A 14537-nucleotide genomic window follows, 5' to 3' on the forward strand; every position below is an offset into this window, starting at 1 on the left:
CACCGTGGCTAGCTTCGGCTAGCCAACCACGGTGGCCGGCGTTGGTGGTTGCGGTATTTTCAAAAAAAAAAATATTTTTTTTTGAAAAATTATTTCAGGATAATTACGAATTATTTTGGGATAAAATCAGCTTTATTTTGGATAAGTTAAAATATTTTTGAAAATATGATCTTTTATTTTAAAAGATAAAATTGGTTTTATTTGGATAAGATCTTTTATTTTAGGATAAAATCAAATATTCAAAAGTTGTTATATTTGATATTATCCATATTTAGTTTGTTAGTTTGGTAATTATCCTAAATTAAAGTGGTTAATTATGGATAAGATTGATTAGTATATTCTGAGCATATTCCAAAAGGATAATAATTTATTTAAATAATGTGATTATCCTATAAATTAGATTAGGATGTAATTGATTTTAAAATTATTTGATTGGCTAGTAATTAGGATAGAATCTCATAAATTAGTTAGGATAATCATGGAAGATTAAATATGATTTATCTTTCTAGATTAAAATATGATTTGATTCTATCTCATGACTAAATTAAATATATGATAATTTATGAACCGTCATGAATAATATATGATATTATCTAATTATGATTTAAATATAAGATATTTTAGGAAATGTGTTGTCTTTATTATGATCATTCGATGTTATAGTTTAGACAAGCATGTTGAGTGATTTATTATATGACACTTTTCTAATATATGATATTATATTTCTATATATAGACTAGTATGGCCCATAGATTCTTAAATACGATCTGCGTATCGTGATGTATTTTTGTAATCTAAATACGGTCTGCGTACCGTTGAGTATTTTTATAACTTTTATTTAATGTAAATAGAATAGTTATTTAAATGGTGTTAGCCCAAAAGAAGCCCATGAAGTGAAGGCACAAAGGAGCAAGGTGGATGAAGATCCATGATGATTCAAGTGGGAGCATTTTTCATTTCTAGTTTTCTTAGGACTATGGGGCCATACTATGTCATATTTTATTGCATTAGTAGATTATGCATGTTTAGGTTTATTTGTGTTGTTTGATGATGCGCTAGAGTTCACTAAATAATCACAACATAATAAATCTAGATCCTAGTAATATTAATGCAGCTTTTCCAATTAAAAACCCGACGAAAACCTTGATCGTTTATGATGGGTCCGCCCTCAGCAGAGCATCATAATATATCTTAGGGAAGTGGGGGTATGACCGCATTCTACACTTTTAATTGGTTATATTCAACAAGGTTACCTAAAGGGTTTAGAACCTTGAAGCTAAGAGTAATAATTAAACATGCGATGGTTAATTATTCAACCAAGAGTTACAAGAGTTGTAATCAGTAAAGAGTTTACTCACCTTGAAAATGTAATGGTTGATTGCAGGGCCTCACTCTGGTTAATTATTGCACAAATAAAGGATCTTGGAATCACTTAAAATTCAATTGGGATCATTAAATTATTGAATAAAGTGTTTTAAAGTTACCAAATGAATGTGTTTTGTGGTACTTTAATTTTAATTAAACATAATTATTAAACTTTGCCTTATTTTGACATAGATGGGTAGCCGTAATAACAATGACAACAACGTTTACAATTTGCGACCATTCCTTGAGAAGGATAGGTTGACAGGGGAAAACTTTTCCAACTGGGAAAGAATGCTAAGACTTGTTCTGAAATCTGAAGGTAAGGAGGATGTCATTGATACCCCATTACCAGGACCTCTGCCAGAAAATCCAACTGCGACAGAGATCAAGAAGCACAAGGAAGCTCATGATAGAGCTATGCATATCACTTGCTTAATGATTGCTACCATGGAACGTAGTCTTCAAAAGCGTTTTGAGGACCAGGATGCCTACTCAATCATGGAAGAGCTCAAATCTTTGTTTAAGAAACAAGCTAGAGTTGAAAGGTATGAGCTTCATCGTGAGATTCTGGATTGTAGAATGGAGAAGGGTGCCACAGTTCATGATCATGTTTTCAAAATGATCGGCCTAATTCAAAGTATGGAGAAACTGGGGTACCCATATAGTGATGATTTGGCAACAGACATCATTCTCCACTCACTTCCAGAAAGTGTCAACCAGTTTATCATGAACTTTAACATGATTGCCAATGCAAAGACTATGAATCAATTGCATGCAATGCTGGTTAGTGCTGAGAAACAAATCCCTCATGAACCTAAGAAGGAAGTTCTTATGATTCAAAAGGGAAAGGGGTTCAAGAAGAAGGGGCAAAAGGCTAGTGCCAAGAGCAAGGGCAAGCAAGTTGCCAAGGCTCCTGAAAAGCCTAAGGCGAATCCAAAACCCAAGGCTGCAAGTGAGAGTGAATGCTTTTACTGCAAGAAGAAGGGGCATTGGAAACGTAATTGCCAGAAATACCTTGATTTCCTCAAGAAGAAAAATGAAGCATCAACCTCAGGTATTATGTTATAAACATTTTAACTTTCACTAAGGTATGTGATACCAAGTTGTAGAGCTTAACATTATGATGTTGCGTAGGAACTGCAAACAAGTGAAGCTAGCATGGAGATGGAGCTTGAAGGTGCACTAGGAGTATTTATGTGGCCAGAGATAGCTTCATAGTTTTATTTTCTAATTAGTTTATCATGACATTTAGAACAATTTCTAGTTTTTGATGAGACAATATTTTGGTTTTCTTGTTTTGAATACTGATTTGGTTTTGCTTGGCTTGGACAAATGTTAATCCATGACCAAGGTAATAAATTGTTTTCATTTTGCTAGATATGAGTTAATTTTATTTATGACATTGACATAAGTAGATCACAAAAGTAAATTTAGATGATTCAAAGCAAACTTACTTATAACAAAGTGAGGTTAGGTCACATAAACCATTTGCACATCCAAAGTTATGGATAGACTCTTACTCTTATATGATTATGAATCACTTGAGAATTAGAAGTCATCCTTGATAAGGTAAAATGACCAAGTTACCTTTTAGTTGAAAGGGTGAAAGAGCTAAAAATGACCTTTTGGAACACAAACATATGATGTGAGTGTACCATAAATTCAAGATTTAGCAAAAGGATTTAACTATTTCATTGCTCTTATTAATGATTTAAGTAAATATGTCGATAGTTACTTAATGAAATAAAAGTTGGAATCATTTAAATGTTCAAAATTCCAAAAAAAAAAAAAAAAAAAAAAAGGAAATGTAAAATCAAGTTTGAGATAAACAATTTAGCACCACAATATGATTGTTGTGATAAACATTTAACTCAAAACAAATGATCATCTAAGAGGAATTGTTGAATTAGTTCACAATCCAGGAACATTACTATTAAAGATGTATGTATAAAGGAGGAATCAACTTTGCTTGCCATGGTTCGATCCAAGATTTAATGATTTACAAATATCATTTTGAGGATATGCATTAGAACAACAACAATTGCGAATATACTAAACAAAAACTTAACCATAACAATAGAAAGATGTCATAAGAGTTATGGATTGGAAATGTTCCAAAGTAATCTTTTCTAAACAGGATTGAGAGAGTATGAAATCTATGTAAAATGTTTACAAAGATAACATAATAAACCCTAAAATCAGAGGTATTATTCCTACAATCGCGTACAAATAAAATGTTTGTTGCTCGCGATAGTGTCTTTATAGAAAGAAATGTTTTCCTACAAAGCCAAGTGGGAGTAAAGTTAGATCTCGATGAGATTCGAGACGAGCAACAAATGGATGTGGATAACACTACATCAGAGACGAAGGGGCATGAAATCAGCTAATTTGATAAAACATGTGTCGAAGCAAGCTAATTCAAGTAGCGAGACTTCTATCGTCCTACTAGAATGAAAGGCTTCAAAGAGTTGAACAGAATAATTCTATTGTCGCTCATACCTATCGTAGGTTACTTAGGATCGAAACAAACAGTTTTTCGGAATTCTAGTATAAGGTGGATTCTAAAATTTTCCTATTGGAATGGTTGGAATCCATGCCTACAAGCAAGCTTTGGACAAGTGCCAACTCAGGAAGTGGCTTAAAGCCAAGAAATCCAGAATGGACTCCATGTCTGTAAAGATGTACTAGTCCATGACAGTCTTACAAATAGGGTCAAACCTATTAGTCATGTAGCCTATTCGGATTATGTCTAGTTATGGAGATCAAAATCACCTTCATGAAATGTTCTTGATGGATGGCAATGTATATGATACAACCTAAGAGTTTTGAAATCTAGAAATTCCTAGAAAGTTCTGCAAACTTCAGAAATTCATTTATGGATTGAAGTAATCATTAGGGAGTTAAAACATTCATTAAGAAATCAAACAGTTTGATTACCGTGAAAGAATGAAAAGGAATCTTATAGAGATAAGAAGTTTAGTGGGAGCAATTGGTCCTTCTTAGTCTAGTATGTAGTTGACATACATTTCATATGAAATGATATATCAATGCTTGAATAAGTCAAGCAATGGTTAGAAAGATTGTTTCTATATGGGAGACTTAGGAGATGTTGAGTACATATTGGGAATCAAAATCCACAAAGTGAATCTTGAAGGATGACTGGACCTAATCAAGAGACTTATGTTGATAAGGTTCTTGAAAAGTTCAAGATGCAAAACTCTAAGAGAGGATCTCTTCCCATGTCTCATGGTTTTACACTCAGTAAAACTCAGTGCCTTAAAAGCTAGTAGAGTTGAGTTGTAAAGGTACTGTACCTTATGCTTTTGCAAAAGGGTCCATTACATGTGCCATGAAATGTACAAATCAAGTTGTTACATATGACTTGTGCATGTGTAGCAAGTTTCAAGCAAATACAGAATAAGCATAAGGAAAGTTACCAAGAACAAATCCTTGAGTGCTTGAGAAGCGCTAAAGGAATTTTTCTAGTTTATGGTGTTAAAGGTAAACAAGTTGTCAAAAGGTTTTACTGATGCAAGTTTTTCCAAACAGGCAAGATGATTCTAGATTTCGATCTAGATGCATATTTTGTCAGTATGGAGAAGTATAGTGAGCTTGAAAAGTTCAAAGCAGAGCACTATTGCATACTCAATGTCAGAATATGTGTATTAAGCTATAGTCGGATAGTTTTAGAGGAAGTTTGAATTAAAATGTAATATGACTAAAGGGTCACCTTTGCCCAAGAACAAAGGAGCCAGGGTCACATCACAAATCCAAACAAATGGTTATGAGATATTGCCTCAGTTATGAGATCATTGACCAGTAGGAGGTCACGTTCTGCAAAGTTTTATTATGAGTGAGAAATCACTAAACCCCTTCCATAGACAAAGGTATGAAAGTTATATTAAAGTCTTGGATTGAAGCAAATTATATAATTTAAGTAGTGTATGTTTGAGAAAACATATTACATAAGAAAATACATCAATTTGCAGAATTATGTTTAAAACAGAAATTATTATTTCTCTTATTTAATTATGGTTTTGGAAATTAAATAAAATGTCCAAAATAATTATGAATTGATGGGCTCACTAAGTTAATGACCTTTTGAATGAAACCCCACAGGTGAACAAAATTCATATATTATTTAAGTTCCTAGTTCGAAATCATTAAAGTGGACAGAAATGATTTCAATAAATGGACTAGCATGTAAGATTGATTGGATAGCGCAGTTTCATGGGCTATAGGGGCATAGTGATGCTCGGTCAATCACTTGGATATGCATGAATGATGCATGATCGAACTATTGACCTACTTTGAAGTTCAAGTATAGAGCTTCCGTATATATTAGTGGATTCCTTTGACATGAGTGGAACATTGATTTCATTCAATGGATGTTATAACTGTGGTACATTCAAACGTCTACCCGTAACTGGAGATTATAAAGGATGTTTCCCGGTTATTTCAGAAGTTGAGTGGAAGGCTTGTTGCCTCAAGATTGGATAGAATCTGCCTATTAAATTAGGAAATGTGTCATGGCAGCTTGAAGAGGGAGAATTCAGAAAATACGTGGCCGCGTTCAAATGCATTACTCAGTAATCATTTGGTTTTGTAATTATAACTCAGATTTCAAGAAACGATTTGTAGATTAATATGATCTCGACATGTGATGCAATCATATTTTCAAATCGACATATACATTGACTTAAGGAATTTGAATATTGCACCCTTATCTCAGACAAGTAGGAGATTGAAGGAGTTATGTCTTCGTTGTGTGCAATTACTAGATATATAATTGGATCAAATTATGGAGATAATTAAGTCCGAACATTTGGGTCGTCGTGTTGCCATAACTAGAGGTACTTACGATCTTTGGACTAGTAAAATAGGTCAAGGCCCAATTGGACGGATCCTATAAGGTCACACAAAGGGGCAAGATCGAGCATTAGAGGACGAGGCCCATTATGGGCCTCATCACTCCAGGTGGCCAGCCATATAGGGGCTTTGAGAGGCTATTGGGCTTCGTGCCCTAGTCTAATTATAATGAGATTATAAATAGACTAGGTGCCTAGGTTTGCAAGTAAGCAATTTACTAATCATTTAGATCAAACCCGAATCAGCAAACACGAAACCCAACCCCTCTCATACTCCCCTCTCTCACGGCTCTCTCCTCCTCTTAGGCGCCGGTGGTGTCTCGTGGTGGTGGTGGTTCGTGCGGTGGTCGGTTGTCCGAAAAGGTGGTGATCGCGGTTTTCCTCAATCACTCGACCAATCTAGTATTGGTGGACGGCTCGTTCGAATCTCGTGGACTAAGTAGAGGAGCAACACTTGGGGCTCTATTCTCTCCTTGATTTGCCTATCGAATAGCTACGTGGAATTCACGCTTCAAAGGTGTGATTATGTGTCTTGTTTGTTATGCATGTGATTCTTGGGATTAGGTACTTTATTGAATATGATTCATGTTATTTCCGCTGCGTAGTACCTATAAACTCCTACAAAAGTGTCAATCACCAAGAACTTGACTTGTAGATTGATCCCCTTTGCGTAAGTAGCCTATGTAATTTCTCCAATTGTTTTCTTAGTCTCCCCACTGAAACCTACTAGCATTTTTAATTTGTTGATAATGTTCTTCTCGTCAATGTTCATATGTTTCAAGGTATCAAGCATAATGATGTTTGCTGAGCTTCCGTTGTCAACCAGGATGCTCTTGAACATGCAATTTCCTATTGGGAGTGATATCACTAGACCGTCATGATGGCCTTCCACTGCATCGCTTTCTTTGAACATGATTGGGATGTCCATCTTTGACCTTGCCTTTCTATCCGCCTGATCCATATGGCTTTCTTTGGCATGACGCTTTGCTGCCGAATATGTTAGCCCGCACACTTTAAACCCTTCAGATATGAAGCAGATGGTCTTGACTATTGGAGGAGGACGTGGGGGGCCACCTTTCTTGGATTCTTTCTCCCTTCCTAAAGCTTTGAACCTGTCCGTCAAGAGTTCCTTGAGAGAACCTTTCTTCAACAGGTATGCAACTTCCTTTTTGAGCACAACGCATTCATCAGTTGTATAGCCAATAAATATCTGAATGGAAATTACACCATCTTGACGGATCCTTTTTCTCTCCTAGCTTATCACTCTTTCTGGGCCATTGCACGGTATCTCCCATCTTGTTCAAGGTTCTAATCACACCTGCAGGGTTAACATTGAAACATTATTCATGCAATTTCGGTGGGAGTTCGGGATCTTTCCTCCAATCATAGAATTCTCCCTCGATAGCATTGACTGATCCTTCGTCAAAATTAGACCGCTGATATGGCTTGAACCGATGGTCCCTCTAGGGGAAGTTGTTGTTCCTTCTTGATTTGTCACAAATCTAACTTGCGCCATAGCTTTAGCTTGCACATCCTCAAAGTTCGTGCAGGGATATTTTGTTAATTCCTTATAGAGCTTGACGCGGGTCGAAGCTAGGTGGTTGAGGCTAACCCCTTCCCATGGTCAAAACACAATTTGTAAACACTTAACCAACCCTATACTAGTATATGGTAAGTCAAGGGTCGAACCCAAAGGAATGGTGGACTATTGCCTATTGTTTATAGTCAAGCTATCCCAAAGTCTAGAGATAGGGTGTGAACTCTATACTAGGACAAACACGGCAAATAAACGAGAAGAAATCAAATGTAATAAGCACTAGGGCTAGGATCTACATGTAGTGATAATGGAATCAACTAATTGGGAGGTCAAATTGACTAAGTCAAACAATGTGACGGAAGATCAATCATGCAACTAATAGAGCATATCAAGCTATTCTCCTAGAGGTCTAACTAGCATCAACTACGATAAACTCTAGCTAGGAAACATTACAAGACACCTCAATCGGCAAAATGCAAGCCACAAATTAATGGTTCGTATCAATGTGAACTTACAATGCAATCTAGTGCAACAATTAAAGTTGGCCAATCATCAATCAATTACACATATGTACATGATCATCAACCAAATTTAATCACATTATCAACTCCATCAATTATCCCCAATTAGCACTAATCCATTACTCATACATGCTTCACCATTACCCTAGCAAGTAATCTACTCACTAGCCATTGAAATTAAATTCATCATGATCAAATCAAACAAGCTAAAATCAACACAAAATCAATCAAACTTCAATCAAACTTAAACAATCAATTAAGCAAATGAAATCAAACTAAAGATCAAACTATAGATTGAATTAAAGAAAAGGAATCCTTACAAACTTGATAAAAAATCAAAGGCAATGTAGAAATCTTCAATCATCAACAATACACTATGGACTTCTCTCACTAAAACCTAGAGTTTCTCTCTCTAAAAATATGATCTAAAATCTGATGAATTCCCTAAAAAGCTCTCTAATCATTCTCTCTAAAAATAGAAGGAAAAGCTATATATAGGAAAGATACAAAAGAAGAGTTAGTTAAATCGTCCCAAAAGAAACCCCGGAAGGTGCGGTCGCATCAAGGAAGAGGCGCGGCGGCGAGAAAAAGGGTATGGAACAGAGTCCCAGGGGGGCCCGCCCGCGCCACCCAGGTGCATGGCCGCACCACCTGCGTGTGCGCCCGCACCTAGCAACAGGGCATTCCTCTCCTTCTTCGTCCTAGCTCATCCTCTTGCACTCGTCTTGGTGATGATGATGAACACTAAGGTAGGCAGTCTTGAAATGGATAATTTGGTGGGTTCATGGCAAAGATGATACCCACACCGCATACGTGCACCGATCTCTTGACTTGCTCCTTGCGTTCCTTCAAACTTGAAGCTACAAAAGGCGAACACGAGGCATCCAAATTGATGAGAAATATGAGAGGAAAGCTCGAGAATCCTTGGAAACACGATCATAACCTGAAAACAAACGAAAACAAAAAAATAAAAGGGAAAAAGAACAAATAAACAAGCAAATGCACAAATCATGGAAACTAACTACGAAAAGCGCAAACTAACAAAATAAAGAACAAAACTAAGGAAAAGAGCTATAAAGTAGCATGAAAATCATCCTAAAAGAAGCCAAATGAGTGCCATAAATGACACTCTTCAAATTCCCCCAAGCTAAACTTTTGCTCGTCCTCGAGCAAAACAAAGCAAGAAAGAATAAGGATAAAGAATTATTCAAAAGAAAAGACTCAAGATGAGAATATACACTAAGTCTCACTGTTGTAGGAATCACGGTTACTTTTAGCTACAATAAGCCCTTTAAATTCCAAAGTCGCCTATGAGGACGAGTGAGGTCTCGTAAGGGTGTCCTAAGAGTTTACCCACAACTCTATACCAACATCAAAGAGGCAAAACCATAAAAAGAAAAGAAAAGGGAAAAAGGAAAACAAAACCTTTGCGAAATGGACTTACAAAGAGACTACAATGCAAATGAATGAAAATATTTCTCAAGTAGTCAAGGTATGCACTTTTCAAGATATCTAAGGTTGATTGAAACATAGAGTATGCTAGGCATAGGAACTAGACATCACAATCCACGTTCATCCCAAACGATCTTACCGCGTTCTCCCCACTAGTCTCAAATCTCCCCTTAGTGAGCATCCCAATGATTCCTCAAAGGAACCGGAAAAAGAGATTTATTTAGGCTACTCGACAATCTTGACTATGCATCCCCTTTCCTTAGGCAATGACCCATGATTCCCTCCCCCGAATAGTGACTCAACTTTCTAGCTAGGTCGAAAGGTCTTTCCCCAAGGTTGTAACGTAAGGCATAAAGGGTGAAGGTAGGCTAAAATTTAAAATTTGGCGGTTTTCCCAAAAAAGTGAAGCAAAAGGGTGATCAATCCTTAACAACACAATCAAGAAATCACCAAACAAAAAAAACACCCCCAAGCTTATTCAAAGCTATACTCACAAGAAATATATACAAAAAGCGTAAACGCTTCTCCCCCAAGCTTAAATGAAGCATTGTCCTCAATGCTTAGAAGGAGAAAAGAATACATCAAAAAATTTTGAATTTTTCACTTTTTCAATTTTTTTTTTGTTTTTTTTATTTGATATGTTTTGCTTTGTCCTTGCCTATTTCTAAATTCGAACGGCTTTTTCAGTATTGCACTTATTTGTCCATGCCTTTTCTAAAGTAGGGCGGCTTTTACTCATACTCATTTTCCATTATTCACAAAGAAGATTAAAATCACAAGCTTACATCAATGGAACCACATATCCCAACTATATCACCACAACTCCATCAAGAATGATCAATTGCTTCACAAAAACAAGAAAAGAAAGAAAATGAAACAAAAGGCCAAAGATCTAAAGACGTGGCTTGAAAAGAAGGTATTAGGCTCAAATGGTTGCAAGAAGGCAAATGTAAACCCAAAAATAAAGAATGAAACAAACTATCCTAAAAATGAAAAAAAACCACCCCGAAAAGATGCCTTTGTCCTCCCTAGATAGTTCGGTCTCGGGTTTAAGAATCATAGATCAAGCTTAATTTCTAGATTAGGTCCGTGATAGTCAAGGATCCACACCGCTCATTCGAATTAGGTTGAAGGCTTGAAAAACAATGAACCTCACATGGATGTAGAAAAAACTCACTAGTGGTGCCAAATCAACTATAGGGAGCAACTACCAAGCATGCCACAAACAAGAAGTATCCGGCTTCATGATCCTCCTAAATATAACAAGCTACCTTAGCATACACCTATTCTAGAGTCAACCAAGCATACTCTCAAACCGTGCATACTTTTACTACCTAGGAAGAAATTCATTCACAAAATAAAATCCAATGTACAAAGTCCAATTCATAAGGAAAACAAAAATGGTGAAAATAAGCCTCAAAATCAAACCACAAACCAAAACAAGAATAAAGGAAAAATAAAGGAAAAGAAAATTAAAAGGAAAAGAAAAGAAAAAGGAAAGTCATAGATTAAGGAAGAATAGGAGAAATGGACAAAGAAACAAGAAAGCAAGTTACACATATATCCCAATCGACATACCAGTGATCGAATGACAACATCGTCAACGATCCCAAACACATTATGTGTTAACAAGCAATCATCCTCGAACCGTTTAACTTCTTCTAAACTAAACCTAATATATGCATCCAAAGAAAATAAAGAGAAAAATTAGAAAGGTCTCACCGGGCTTTCCATGCTTAGCATAATAAAGAAAGGCGATAGAAAGAACCACCTTTGTTGCGCTCCAAAATCATAAGAATCATCATAAAGCCATGTGAGAACAAGAAAAGCAAAAGAAGCTCAATCACATCAAAAGCCACAAAGCACCTTCCATTGCTCGTGCTTACTTTGATGAAATCCAACTCCAAGGATGCAACATATAAATCCCAACAAGTTGAAAAGTGAAAGAAAAGAAACTAAAAGAATGAAAAATAAGAAAAATCAAAATAAAAAAGTAAAGTTAGAAATCTCTGGGTTGCCTCCCGGGAAGCGCTTGCTTATGGTCCTAAGCTCGATCCTCCAAATCATGGAGGGTCAAAAAACACCACCTTCTTCAAAGTGGCGGAAAGAGCAAATTTTTCCTCAACTTCTAGCAACTTTTCGTTGTTGCTTGATGAGATTTCATACAAAGACTCTTCAAAAGTAAACTTCTCTTTCCATAACCTCTTTCTCTTTCTCTTCTTCTTAGAATCTCGAGCTTTTTTCTTTGCCTTGTTGATCTTTGTAGATGGTTCCTCACCATCCATTCTCATAGAAATATCGCCTTCTTCTTGAGGATAGAGTTCAAACCAATGAGGAATATCAACTTCCTCCTCGTCTATGAGCTTGGGAATCTTCATTTTCTCTTCACTAACACTCTTGCAATCACAACTCAAAAGCACATCATCACAATTCTCAAGAAAATCTTTAGTTGAAGAATCAATCATGCATACATTATCAATGGGGCGAGGGGAATTAACACACATAATTCCTTTCACAAGAGAAAAAGACTCATGCATTGGTTTTAGCTCAAAACTTTCCTCATTCTTACCAACTCTCAAGGTAATACGGCCTCCTTTCACATTTATTAAGGCTTTCGAAGTGGGTAAAAAAGGTCTCCCTAAAATGATGGGGATATGGTCATCTTCCGCAATCTCAAGCATAATGAAATCAACGGGAATGGTGAACTCTCCTATATTGAGAGGAACATCCTCAACTCTCCCCTTTGGAAACTTAATAGACCGATCGGCCAATTGAAGGGTTATGTTGGATGGAAGGAGCTCACCTAGCTTAAGTTTTTGAAAACAGAATAAGGCATGATACTCACACTAAGCTAGCACCAAGATCGCAAAGAGCATTTTGGAACATTTTGCCTTTAATCTTGCAAGGTATAGAGAAATTCCCGGGGTCATTCAACTTTTGGGGTAACTCATAATGGATAAAGGCACTACAACACTCCCCCAAATTCACCGGTTCCACCATAATGCAATCTCTCTTACCGCTCAAAATTTCCTTAAGAAACTTAGCATAGTTTGGCATTTGTTCTACCACAACGTTGAAAGGAAGAGTAAGATGAAGTTGCTTAAGCATCTCGATGAATTTACCAAATTTCTCATCCAATTTATGCCTATTGTGCTTTTGGGGGTAAGGAAGTCTAGGTTTGTAATCCTCATCTTGCTTCCTCTCTTTCTCCTTAGGCTTATCATTGGAATTCTCACTCATCTTGCTAGACTCTTCATGCTTATTCCCTTCACTCAAATCACTCTCGTTTTCACTCTTCTTACTCTTCCTAGGAACACTTTCTTCAAGGACCTTACCACTCCTAGTGGTCATAGCACACATCGGTTCCCTAGGAACAACTTCTTGTGAGGGTAAAGAAGATGGACTAGCACAATCTCTCAAAGGGTTGGCTAGTTGGACAATTTGGTTCTCAAGCTTCTTTCCATGAGTAAATAGGTACTTAAACATTTTGTTACAAGACAATGTGAATTCATTCAACTTCTTGAATTGAGCCATCATGAAATTCTCTAGCCTATTCATTTGAGATTGTTGAGCATACAAATCATCACCTTAGCTTTGAGTCTTTGGAGTAATTTGGGGTGAGGTACCTCTTTGAACATCATTTTGAAAATCTCCCCTACTTTGATTACTCCAATTACCCCTACCATGATTTTGGCCGGAATTTTGATTATGTTTACCATAACCTTGATTATGATCCCCATATTCTTGGCCATGGCTTTGATTATTACAACCAAAGTTATTATGGTTACCACAAAACTCTTGGGTCACATGGTTACCATAACCACTATTTTGGTTATAATTATCATAGCTCCCATAATTGTGATAATTCCTATTCCCAACATTCTTTTGAGCATTAAATCTAGGTCCAAAATCATTATTATCAACACAATTCACATGCACATTCTCATATCCATCACAAGGAACATTAGGGCAATTAGAAGCACCATGATCATTCTTTCCACATAAATCACAAACCAAGCATTCTCTTATCATGCAACAAGAAGAAAAAAGAGGCTTAGAGTAGGAAGATGTACCTCTCCCCTTAAATTGGGAGGGAAGACTAGAAGCTTGTGAAGGACTCTCAAGCTTGGTCTTGAGAGAAATCACCTCCTTTACTAACTCCGAGACCATTATGGACAAATTGTTAACGACATTAGACTGATCGAGTGAGCCGCTTGTGCTTGTCGATTCCATCTCTTGATCATGCCAATTCATGTAGTTCCTTACTACATCATCTATTACATCGACAACCTCTTCTTCCGTTTTGTTCATAATCGGCCCTCCGGCTCCGGCATCAAGGCTCGATCTACCTTGAGAGCTCAAACCACCATAGAAGATTTGTATGACTTGAAAGGTTGGAATTTCGTGGTGAGGGCATTCCCTTTGGTAATCCTTGTACCTCTCTCATGCTTCATAGAGGTTCTCTCTAGTCAATTGCTTGAAATTTGGATTAAGGCTTTAGCCTCCGCCGTCTTCTTTTGTGGGTAGAAGCGAGACAAGAAAGCCTTGGTAACTTCATCCCATGTCCTTAGGGAGCATGGCTTTACCTCCTTGTCCAACAACTCTAAGGCTCTTCCTATGAGAGAAAAGGGAAACAACTTGAGCCTTATATACTCTTGAGCAACTCCGGCTACCATAATTGTATTACAATACTTCTCAAAATCCTTGAGATGGTTGAGAGGATTTTCACTTTTTGTGCCACCATATTTTTTCCTCTCAATCAAGGCGATCATAGCCAGTTTGATTTCAAAATCA

The 14537-nt window shown here is 36.7% G+C and overlaps 1 protein-coding gene and 1 pseudogene across 1 annotated transcript; one reads left to right on the forward strand and one right to left on the reverse strand.

Moving 5' to 3' along the window:
• Positions 1 to 6912: 6912 nt before the first annotated feature.
• LOC145594137 (uncharacterized) lies at positions 6913 to 7749 on the reverse strand. Its single transcript, XM_081650472.1, has 2 exons — positions 7552 to 7749; positions 6913 to 7443 (listed from the first exon to the last, which is right to left on the reverse strand). Exons 1-2 carry the CDS (start codon positions 7747 to 7749, stop codon positions 6913 to 6915), a joined length of 729 nt encoding a protein of 242 aa, XP_081506598.1.
• A 6393-nt stretch (positions 7750 to 14142) lies between these two features.
• On the forward strand, positions 14143 to 14240 carry LOC145596294 (small nucleolar RNA R71; annotated as a pseudogene).
• The last annotated feature ends 297 nt before the right edge of the window (positions 14241 to 14537 follow it).

This window comes from Chenopodium album, chromosome 19, assembly GCF_948465745.1.
Source record: "Chenopodium album chromosome 19, dcCheAlbu1.1, whole genome shotgun sequence".
In the NCBI taxonomy this organism is placed as follows: Eukaryota; Viridiplantae; Streptophyta; class Magnoliopsida; order Caryophyllales; family Amaranthaceae; genus Chenopodium; species Chenopodium album.

Bases quoted from the DNA above. Each gene is read 5' to 3' on its own strand.
- LOC145594137 (XM_081650472.1), bottom strand. From the start codon at position 7,749: ATGGCGCAAGTTAGATTTGTGACAAATCAAGAAGGAACAACAACTTCC. The intron at 7,444-7,551 runs GTGTGATTAGAA...ATTTCCATTCAG, and splicing joins TTTCAATGTTAACCCTGCAG to ATATTTATTGGCTATACAAC.